Below are 12,428 nucleotides of genomic sequence, written 5' to 3' on the forward strand. Positions count from 1 at the left end.
TGGAGAACACCTTTTTATCCACCTTGCAACGAATCATTATGAGTGGAAGGCACAGTATGCCTTTAGGGAGCTCAGACTGTGAATTAATCTTCTCTTTTGGAAACATTTTCATAGTCTTTCTCCCAAGAAGACTAAAACTAACCCATCCTTTTGACTTTTTTCTTTTTCCTAGCCTCTACGTGTATGGATTCAGAGAAGGAGCTGTCATGAAAACAACCAGAGGTAAATGCCACTATATCTCACAAACCTACTCTGTGGAAGGAAATATAATAGCATTGTCACAAATAAACAAAAAAACCTCCAGGAGTACATCTGCAAGTTTAGAGACATTAAAACTTCTTCATTCTGTTAATAAGTTATGCAAGATAATGTCCTGAAGTCACAGAAGCCTGAGAAATTTCATTGTAGATTGACACCTACTCATAGAAATAAACGGTACCCTGAAAATAAGGTTCTCCTTCCCTGCTGGTTTTCTAGAAGCTTCCCACAATATATAAGATGCTTCTAGTTTATGTAATTATTCTCCTTCCCCTCTTTAAATAAAAAACCTCAATTCTGAGGCATCCAGAACAAGAAATTTCATGTATTTTTCCTTCATATCTTTTCTTTGGAAAACGTTAATGCAGCAATTTACTATTCATAGAATAGTATCAGCACCAATAAAGGATGTCTAAATAAAATTAGAAACACACATCTGATAATTCCTAGGGCAAGATTTACATACTTAATCCACAAGTTAATCCCCCAAAACTATATCAAGAAACCAAAGAGTAAATGCCAAAATGAAAGGTGTCTTTGTATAATGCAGTTTTTTTAACTGTATAATCACATGCTTATTATTTTTCCACTGGGTCCCTTCCTCCTTCAGTTCACAGATTGGAAACTCCTTAATGGTGAGCTATTTGGTATTTTTAGTTTTATTCTCTTTTTCAAGTCATGATCCAATGTTTTATTTACCACACACTAATTAAAAGTGTTATTAAAACAGAATTGGCATTTTTGCTAAGATCTTTCTGTCATGACTATCAGACGCCCACCAGCACAGCATTATTTTCAGAACACTGCAGATGTGGCAGGTCAGCATTATTTATATTTTGCTGATGCTGAACAAAAGCAGAGCAAAATTAAACCCTGAAGAATAGGACAACTAAGGTTAGTTGTTTCACAGATATTGCATTCATTACTACAAAATACCCACTTAATCACCAAAGAAGATATATCTGTCTCACAAATAAGTGGCAGATTCTGTGGAGAAAATGTCAGGTTGGCACAGTTAAATTCTTCTTTCTGATGTATTCACATAAGGACTGGAAAACTTAATTTCCTAATGCTTGAAGGCTTTCTTTTGAAAATTTAAATATGAAATTTTGATGTAATATTTCTTTTCAGTTTTCTAGTTTAAAACAGAATTCAAATGATAAATAGTATTTCTGCCATGGGTGTTGCACTGATGCTTGAAACTGCTTCTGTGTCTGTTCTCATGAGACAAAGTAGAAACAGACTAAAATTCATTGCATTCCAGCCCAAGAAGTTATGAATTTTCTTTTCTTCCCCATTCTCTGGCTTCTTGTCCAGCCTTATTTTTTCTAGACACTATTCGTAGTCTGTCACCTCACTGTCCTTTTCATCCACACCTCCAAATTCTTTCCAGCTGCTTGTCAGATCCTCCCAAGGGCTGACCCTTAGCAGATTAAATACCTCACCAAATTCATTCCTAATGCTTGTCATGTAGAGACATTTTATAACTTTGAGTTCTTTACATGGTCTCAGGAAATTGCCCTGGGGGAAACCAGGGTCAAGTCCTATCTTTCTCCAGCTTTCAACCCAATTTTTTGGCCAGAACATTGCAGTTCATTCTCCTGTCTTGCCTTTTTTCACCAAGTCCAAGGTATAAATCTGTATTTCCCTCTGCTGGGGTTGTGGCTACGTAGTCACAAACTATCTGCACTCCAGCATCTGAAAGAGATCACTGGGAACACTGAAGAGACTGGTATCAATTATTGACCTTAATTTTGAGTAATCATTGTGTCTCCACATGTTTTACTTCGAAGTTTCTGAAGTATCCAGTGAAGCTGTTGCTCGTGCTGTGCACAAGAGTTGCAAGAATTGCAAAATTACAAGTATCATCTTAAGGCTCTAAGTGACCACTGGAGCAGTTGTCTTGTGAAATCAAGTATCTTTTGGCAGATAAGGGTGATTTTTTCCTCAATCAGTACTCAACACAAATTAAGATCTATGAGAAAGGTCAGACAATGAGCTGCTCTAGGCTGGAAGTACTGAGAGTAAAATTCCCATTTATTCTGTCTCAACATGAGTAGCTCATGATGAGGCCTTTATCCTCACCATTTATCAACACAGTGGTTTCACAGCTTTGAAATTTGGCAACATTTATCTAGAAAATGGACCATAATATGCAAGTTGTTGTAAAATATAAATAGGCCTGTGCCACATTTTCTCAGATGGAAAACTGACTCTCATCAAACCTAGTGAGAATATACTGCCTTTGAACATTTTATCATAAAGATAAAAATGACTAGTGCTGTGTCATATAATCTCCTGAGAAAGTGGTACTTAATGCATACCTCTATAGCATTATTTTTATATATAACAGAATTAGATGCAAAATTGCCTCTTCTAAATAAGTTTTTTAAAAATATTTCAAATATTTTCTGGGTATGTTTTAGGGAGTTAACAAGTTGACACACAAACCCAAAACCAAAGGAGTTCAATACAGTTCTAGAAATCCTGTTCCATAATCCATCCATAACTCCTTAACCTCCTTTTTCTTTCTTGCCTCATAATAGCCTAATTTGAAGTAATAAATGGAAAAACTGTACCACATTAAATTGACCTTCCTAAAGAAATTCCAATTGCTATAAAGTATATCTACCATTATCCCTCTCTGCATTCTTACCATGATGAACCTTGGAGTCTAATCAGAATTGGGTTCCTGCATTGCTGAATATTACACAAATCACAATGCATGCATCAAAATCCCTCCCCTCCAATTTAGTCACATGAAGTTCTTGCAGTTATCTTACTGGTGTGCCATCAAAAACAAAATAAAGATACTAATAATATGGATTATATAAAACATTGCACTCTCTTAGATCCATTTAAAAAATACTAGCACTTGCCACTCCAGCAGCCTCTACTCTTAGAAGTCCAAAATTTTTACAGTAATGCAACATTACATTTTAGAAGTAAACTGGTCAAAATACATCAAACTTGTCTGACCAGACAGCCACATTATGATCTGTTACACTAGACAAAGACTTTGGTAATTAGGTTGGCCTACCTGTTTTTACCTTAATTATATTAGTTGTGGACATTAATGTCTCATTAGACATTGTCCATACCATGTGCAACTCCATCTTCAAACACATATGATAAATTGGAAACAAGGGCCTGATGCACTAAGTGCTAATGTTTATTTGACTATGCAGATGGAACATTGGTTTTGTTTTATTTATCTCTTTAAATGTGAAATCATCACATCAAACTTCAGGCAAACTATTAAAGACAGGGACAAAAAAGTTATGTATTTTATTCTTTCCATATAATTAAATTACTACATGTTACATAAATACTAAAAGCATTCATTCTTTTATGAAACTCAGTAGTGACGTGTCTAATATCAAGATGAGAGATAAAAAGGAATTGGTGTCATCAATTAAATGTGACTTTTTATTGACAGAAGAGTTATCAATTATCAAACTATTCCGAGACTTAGAGATAGTTTAAGCAGTATACTGTAATCTTGTTTTTCCTTATGTTCCTTTATATTAAATAAAACATTTTTTAAATAAATGCCTTAAAAATCCAATGGTGTGAAATATAATGGCCTGACAGTGTCAGTTTTAAAGTCCTTTAAATTCAATTTATTTTATTGAAATTGTTTATTTCACTAAGAAATTTGTAAATATACCAAGCATCCAAGAAACATATTCAGCAGAAAAATTAAAGGAAAGGAAGGAAAAGCTTTGGTATAAGTTTCTTAGCCTATGTACTTACACTGAGGAACAGAGTATACATTTTAGATTTGATTTAAATGCCTCAGATGGACATTCAGAAAGCTGTCAGCAGCAAAGAACAGTTTAAAACATTGCTATTATGATATTAGCTAGGAAACAAATATTGGGAAATGATGACTAATGCCAACATAACCAAGTTCCTGTAAGCAAAAGGCACTATGAGCTCAAAGGAACTGTCATTAGCTACTGTATTTTTCTGCTAATTGACTGCTGAGCATTGACCAGATTTTGATCTGGGTTTTCTTACAGGCATAACTGAATAATTCAATGTAATTTGAACTTGAATCTGGCTCTTCATTCTTTATAAAGAACTAAGTCATAAAGCGACACAAAGTCGTATTTTCTTTTCTAAATAATCATAATAAAATCCAACTAGTCTGATGGTTTCTTCATCAAATGCATAAAGCTGTTCAATAGAAATGTCAGAAAAATAGATTCTTTACATATGGGCACACCTATAAAATGTCTATGCTCAGGTCTACTGAATCTCTTATTGCTTCCCATCATGAAAATAAATGACGACCAGAAGACTCCTCAGCATTTGATTCAAACCGTAAATATACAGAAAGACCCAATTCTGAAACCAGCCAAAATAACTTAAATAAAAATTGTTGCACCAGCGAAACTTCAGCTTTTCCTGAAATTTATTTGACATATTTCATTACCTGCTTATGGTAAGAGGATATAAAGCCCCAGCCAAAAAATTAAGGAAGGAAATTGAGATATTGATCAGGAAATTATAGAAGAAAAGTTAAATTAGATGAAAAAATTTTGTAAGATTTACTTTAAAGTAAAATTTAACAAAAATAAGAGAAGAGGTATTTCAGCTTCTCTAACTCTTGAGAAAAACAGTAAGGTAAATAAAACATAGGAGGTTTTATTGCTGAAATATGGTGTCTTTTGTTAGTCTCACTAGCTGAGAATAAACACAGATAAAGGACAAGTGTCCTAGAAATGTCCTCTGTTCCATTTTGTTCAGTATAGTGTTTTCAGCTCTTGACAAAGTAGTTAAACTATTTGGTTTGTTATGTCTCTAAATCAAACAGACCAATCTACCTTCTATGTCTTTTAATTGATACCAGCACTACTGCTTTGCCTCCAGTATTAGAGACATTTGCATCAGAAAATACTGATGCCAGTGGTGTCAGTCTCAGAAAAACCGGACCTGTGTCACCCACCTCCATACAGGTGCCAGAAAGGACCTTGTGGCACTGAGCTACATCAGCATGCACCTCTCCCTACACAACTTCAGCAGCAATCCTGCTGCTTCATAGAGTTCTAGGAATTTGCATATACACAAAGAGCCTTGATGTTGCCATGGCTCCCTCTTCCAAGGCAAGTGACTCTCAGCTGTGAGGCAGAAGAGTCCACTCCTGTCTGTCCCCTGTAGAGCTACTGTAACCAACAATTAGTGACTCCAATAAGATCTGGAAGAAATCTGTGTTTCAAAAGTGAGATCTGTTTTGTCTGGAGTAACACATGCAGCAGTAGAAAGCCCAATATGCTATAAAGGCTGTAAACCAAATTATTATCTTCATTTATTATCTAAATTCTAATATATATCTATTATCTAAATTCTAATATTTATTATTATCTAAATTAGAAAATGAGCAAGTCATTTGAGATGACTGTGTGAGGATCAGAAGGACACGCCAGCCAATGCCAGTACCTGAGCTACAGCCTTCAGCCCAAAGAAAACATAAAAAAAAATAAGTGAACAAGCATTTTAAAGCATTTAATCAGTAGTTAATATTGCAGATTTTTATGTCAGAAATTATATTTCCTTATTACATTTGAGTAGCATAAATATGTCTGTTAACAAAGTGGAGAAGCAGCCAGCTTTCCCACTATGGACTTTAAATAATGCAGAGATATTTTTGAAACTGTATTCTTCACAGACTGTCATAGCTACAGAGAAATAGAACAAATTCATCTGTTCTAAAATTACTCTTCTGTGTGTGAACTGTGTTAATATACTTAATAAGAGATAGTATGTACATAGATGTGGGTGTGCATGAATGTGTGTTTATGCCTTGCATATGTTACATATACAACAAAAATATAAATATAAATTCATTTTTTAAAAAATATTCTATCCTTACCAAAAGTTAATGTGTAGAATGGAAAATGAGCAACTGATGTCTAATTATTAAAATTATGCATACAAGGAATGAATTCTGATCACTTTATGTCATGTCTGGGAGCTTCCACAACCAAAAGGTGTCTTTTTCACCTAAAAAACTTCTTTTAAAATTTCCTGGAAGATTTATTGAGAACACTTATTCAGAAAATGTTCTTTCCATGGTAGAAGACTGAAGTTCCATTTATATAATAAAATACATCAAAGTTAATTATAGCCTCTGCAATGACAACCTGGGGAATGTCATGTTTTTTCAGCATGAATGAAAATTCTGATTACTGCCATCCACTGTGGAAAGAGTGACAATCACAGGCCTCCAGCAATGAGATAGGAGGATAACTTATTGTTTGCTGTTTTCTCAAAGGCTGTAATGACTCTTATCTAAACACCAAAATGAAGAGAAAAGCTAATTCCAATTATATGAAACAACTTCACAAACATTGCTGCTTGATTCTATCTGAGAAGCCAAACATCCAGGTCAAGATATATTATCCCAATTAATCATGCTTAAGATATATATGATATGATATGATATGATGCAATGGTGCACAGAAAGAGAAGCTACAAATCAGTGTTGGGTTTATTTTACATTAAAGCTACAGAGCTTTATCCATCTAGGGTACAGTGCTTAGTCTGAAATATCAGCCTTTTTCATTTTATAAAGCAGAAGGCAAGGGCACAATATGCTCTTTTTTTGGATACATTTAAGTCCCTTCATTTCAACCTTTACTATCCAAGCACTTAAAGATTTAAGGTTGGCTTAATACCTGATAATAATAAGAAGAAGATCACTTAAAGAGATGGAAGACAACATTGTCAAGCAAAGTTTAGTTTGAGGAACACCAATCTCATGCAATAGTTAATGATTTCAGTACTGTTTTCTTTTGTGGTCCCTTTTATCTGTAAAACTGAAATTAAATTCCCTGTGTGCTACTAAGGTCAAAAATATAGGAATACATGATTATTATACAAATTATGTGCCCTGTTAATAAAGGTACAGTATTTAACTGACAGTCAGTGCAGTCTTCCCCAAGATGTGCTCAAAGAACAATGAATATCACAAATTCCTTACGATTAATAATTTAAACCATAATGTTTCGACAGTGAAGAGTAGCATTCTCTAAACTTTATTTTACTGGAACTAGCCTGAAGCTGTGGGGCTTGAAGCAAGACTTGCCTGACTGCAAAGTGTTTCTCTCTTGTATTTTGCAGAGCAGAATCTAGATGCCTACAACTTTGGTTGAAGGACACCATCGAGATTTTCTTGACTGCCAGGGTAGGAGGCCAAAACACTAGATGGGAATTATCTGGGAAGAGGTGGTGGTGTTTAGAAAGTATTTAAGAGTTGTCTACAGGATTTCCAGTGGGTTGGTGCTGTGGGAGGCAAAGTAATAACATGTTTGAGCAGAGTCAATTTTGGGGGGAGATTGCTGAGGTTGGTGGGTCTTTGTTTGCTTCTACTGCAACATACTAATCCCTCTCAGGAGAGAGTGAAGCAGAAGACACTTGGTATTACTGGTAAAGTACACAGAAGATTGTTTACTAAAGGATGGAATTTCAAAGAAGGAATTTCAAAAGACCTGGGGCAATTTATTACATTACTCTCCATTGCTTTTGCATTCTCTCGTATTTTTGTGACTGGACAGCTGGATTATCAGATCTTTACAAAACAAGACATAATTACAATTTGTTTTCTCCTTTCTTTGAAGCTAAGCGCACATCTCTTCAATCTTAAAGACTGGCAGGCCAAATCCTGACTTCTCACTCTTTCTGAGGCAGATTACTGATATAGGCAATGTATAAGGCCATATATTTACAGCAAAATATAATTCAGAAAGAGAGACAAAAAAACAATACTGGGAGTAATAAAGTTAAACACAAGTCTTCAAAGTCAAATTTGGCCAAAACCAAAGCCCATGAAGTGCCAAGAGCAAATTCTGTAAGCTTCAATAGAAAATATCATATACATAAAAATCTCAAAGTTTAATGGATCAATTGCATGCTCCAAATATACAATAAACTATAGTCAATATAAATTAAAAAATTACAGTTTAGAAAGAAATCTTGTTAGATGTATGAGAAAACACAATTCCCCAAAATAAAGGCCAGCCAAACTAACCATAATCTAGTAATGCAAATATAGTCTTTTTGTTTTACAGATTTTATTGTGTCTTCACAATTATTTAGGAAACACTTTGATTTTCAAGGAAAAGGTCATTTTTCATCTGAATATGTGTACAAATAGTTTCAGTATTGTTGCCAAGAAATTATCAAATTGCAAAGGGAAATTTTTTGAGTTAAGGACATAGAATATGGTAGATTGAATATTGTAATTCTAGGCTAATCTCTTTCTGAGCTGTAAAGATGGTTACTAGTTCTCTTAGGTGTATGCAGAAAAATAACATTATAACTCTAAGCATTTCAAATTAATCCCCAAAACTCAATTACAATCTAAAGTCTTCAGAAGAAAAGCTCAAGATTTAAATATCTCTATAATCAGTTCTTATTACTTCTGACTGATCTAATTTCAAAATATTTTTTGCAGCTGTTAACACTCATCAGAGGTGTCCTCTTACTTAATTCTCTGTTGGAACTAAGAAGCTGCTTACCATACTACACTGCAGTCAATACAATTATTTTAATTTATCTGCTGCTCTAGACTATAATATTGTTAATGAATAAAGACTATTCTCTCAGCAGTAATTCATGAACCTTCCGTAGATTAAAGTATTCTGTAAGCAGCTTTCAAAATTGGCTTTTATGACTGTGTCATGCAAGATCTGTTTTGTCTCACAGAAGATAATTGAATAATGGTTGTATTTTTTTTGACCTTTTGAAGAAGCAAGACGGCTTGGACTGTCAACCCAACTCTGTAACGCTCATCAAACCATCCTTTTTAATAAACATATTATTACTTTTCTTCCAGCTACACTTACTGCAATGCATCTTACTTTGCTCACATTTTATTTGTTTCTAGGCTCAGAGGATCAGCTTTGTTAGTGGGATTACATCAGGGAATTCAGTCAAGCCACTGCAGGCATGAATCTGATCCATTGGCAAACAGTAGCTGTTTTCTATTTAATTTTCTCTAAGTCACTTTGTGAAGCTTTGAAGCCGTGCACAGTGAAGGAGCTTGGTCCTAGAGCAACTAGAAGTCCTACTCTTCCTCTCCAGTATTAATGGACATTTATATCTATTCCAGACAGCTTGGTTTTAAGGATCAAGAAAGCTGAGAACAACAACTGATACCCTTTTGGACCCCATTTTAGCGTCTTCCCTCTGGCTGGCGTGGGCTGTAGGGAAAAGCATCCATCTTACCATCGCTGTTGACGCAGACGACAACAGGAATCTGTGTGCCAGGGCCACATGGCTTTTCATTGTCAGGAATGCATTCCTCCAGCCCCGTGATTCTCCAGTCATAGCAAGAGGGCTCTTCACATGGGATGGCTTCCAAAAGGTGAGGACAGTTTCCCGTTCCTCCTGTAGGCTCATTGGTGATGCGACGTTTCCTTAGTTTAAAGCCTGAAATGCCCATGAAAATAACAATTTAACTCTAAAATGTGAAGTGAAGCACTTTTTATCTGTCTACACCTGAGTGAACAGTTCTGTTTGTCTTCTCTGTAAAACATACCACAGACACTCAGCAGAACAATGCACTTCAGATAATTGGGTAGAAGAACCCAATAAAGAAGGACTAGAGATAAAATTTCACAAGTTTCAATGTTTTGAGCCTCCTCAGGCTCAGGAGGCTTTGCCTTAACCCCTGTTTATCACAGTCATGCAGACTCCAGCAAGGAGACAGGACCATTTCCTGAGCACCACTCATGCAAGATCCATCTCATTTTATAAATCTTGACTACATTGTTGGGTCACCATTTTCTCAAATAAATTGTTTGGTTTTTTCTCAGGTATGTTCCAACAGAAATGGACTATCAAGTGAAATCAGCTTACAAACACTCACTCCTTCTCCAATCCTCCAAAATAAAACATAATAATAAGAAGACAAATTCTGAGAAAAATAAAAGCAGGAAAATAAGCTCAAAATAAACCTGTGAATACATTTTCAGTAATATTTCGTTGCAAGCATCTAGAAATTTCCTTAAGATTACCTAAACTCAATTTGGAATGGACAAACTGATGGACATTTATGCACTGTGTCATCTACTGGGCCAATGCCAGCAACAAAAAGCAATCCACTCTCTCCTTTCAGGATGGCTCATTGAAAAAAAAAACAGATTAAATGCAGTCAGAAAAACCTAACCACACTAAATGGATTCAAGAAATAGTTTGTCTTTTCACATCTTTTCACAATCTCTTTTATTTTATATCAGTAATCAGGCAAGCTAGTTATATATATATATTTTTTATAAAATACTACATATAATGTAGTCTGTCATTTCTACCAAGACAGAAACTGAACAGGAGAGTTTTTGCACACATGTGCAAGAACTGATTCTTTGAAGATATGCCTCTTAATTCAATTATAGTAAGCATTTACTTTAAAAATACTGTTCCATTTATCTTCAGTTGCTGTTTGTTCTTCTTTTTTCTAGACTGAAGACTTCAGCCAAATTATGTGCAAAAGGTTTAGCAAGCCTGACACAAAAGGCTGATACAATTTCAAAAATAAAGAACTCCAATATCTACAGCAACAAAGGATGCAAATGACCTGGAAATATGTAGACAGACATGTTGCTAAAAGTGGGAGTGCCTGCACAATTTTCACATCATTCTCTCAGAACAACTGTCAATGCAATTATAAAATAAAATGTGAGAATTTCCAGACAAGAGAGAAACATTGGCAGTTGAGAAAAGATGCCTGCTCATGTGTGTAGGAATAAAGACTTGCACAAAGTGCATCCTAATGTACTTCTATTAGACAGATGTCCAATTCAGTCTCACAAACCTAAACTTTACCCCTGAAAACATAGCAAATCTTTCAGTGATGGAACAGCAACAGAAATAACAGACTATTTGACAGCTGTACTCAGACGAGACTTAATCTGATAGACTTGCACAACTGAACTGCTTTTTCCTTCTTGAACTGATCGAGGTTGGGTCAGAGTTCTAATGAACAGCTTTGTAAAACTTTTATTACTGCTGCCCAGACAGAAGTGCAGCTAGCAGTATGCCAGAAATATCCAGTTAAGCAAACACAGTAATCACAGTTCCTCCTTCCAGTGGACATATGTGTATGCCCTTTCTTACAACTGTTTTCAACCAAGAAACCAAGTCCGTATTCCCAATTTTATCACATAATCACTTTGCAGCAATGACTAGGCCAGTTTTTCTCATTTGCAGCCAGAAGCCCACAGACTTCTAACATGAGGTCCCTGTCACTGTATTCTTGCTTTTCTATTTTGATGTCAGGTTACTACAATCTGTTCTGCATGGCAATAAGTTGTAAAACATGCTGAATTTGAAACCAACACATATGGCATAAGTAAAACAGCATCACGTATCAACAGTGAATGGTGCCATCTCTTTGCCAGATCATGATTTACGGTCTAATGGTGAATTCCTAAGCTATTACTGAACTGTAAATCTCTGATTGCCTTGTACACCACATACCTCAAAGGAGGCTTCTGTCCTCCTTTTGTGACAGCGCCAAAGCTGTGATTTGAACACACAAACTGTATCCCTTTCAATCTGAGAGGAAGGTTTGAAACTGGAATTGACCTGCAAAAACCCAAACTGATCTTGAGAGCCTAGTAAACAGGCTGCATTTTTGCTACCTTTAGGGTAACAGTGATGTCAAATGTAGTCCTAATTCAATGACTATTTTGATGCCTAGAGGCACTAGATATACACTTCTTGGCACAAAATTTTGTGAGCTTGCATAACCTAGTGACTTATTTAGGAATAGTAAATATCACCATTAAAAGGCTCTGCTGAATTGTTACATACCCTTCTTGGCCTGAGGGTCATCACAGCTTTCATAGGTGCATGGTCCCCAGGCTGACCATGCCGAGGTCTCACACTCTGTAGGACAGGGAATGTGGCACAGCTGGGAGGTGCTGGGAAGAGGTCCTGTACACAGTTTACGGTCTACTGGCCTTGAAGCTGTCAAAACAAAATATTTCTCATATGTCACTGGTCATGATCCTTAGCTCCAAGTGGACAGAACCATCCTTTAGTCAGAAAGGTTGTATTTCATAATTTTATTCGGATGACGTGATGGAAAATTGCCTGCCTTGAAAAAAGTTGAATGGAAGTCAATTTACTCTTTGCATGAACAAAGTCAAATCCCATTA

At 35.6% G+C, this 12,428-nt stretch overlaps 1 protein-coding gene across 1 annotated transcript in view; it reads right to left on the bottom strand.

The window, feature by feature from the left end:
* THSD7A (thrombospondin type 1 domain containing 7A) overlaps positions 1–12,428 on the bottom strand; it is a 267,196-nt gene that overhangs the window by 81,349 nt on the left and 173,419 nt on the right. Inside the window, exons 8-9 of the mRNA XM_014273675.3 lie at positions 12,082–12,237; positions 9,493–9,696 (exon numbers count right to left, since the gene is read on the bottom strand). Coding sequence (XP_014129150.2) covers positions 9,493–9,696; positions 12,082–12,237 — 360 coding nt within the window. The remainder of the gene's footprint in view (positions 1–9,492; positions 9,697–12,081; positions 12,238–12,428) is intronic.

Source organism: Zonotrichia albicollis, chromosome 1 (assembly GCF_047830755.1).
Source record: "Zonotrichia albicollis isolate bZonAlb1 chromosome 1, bZonAlb1.hap1, whole genome shotgun sequence".
Taxonomy (NCBI): Eukaryota; Metazoa; Chordata; class Aves; order Passeriformes; family Passerellidae; genus Zonotrichia; species Zonotrichia albicollis.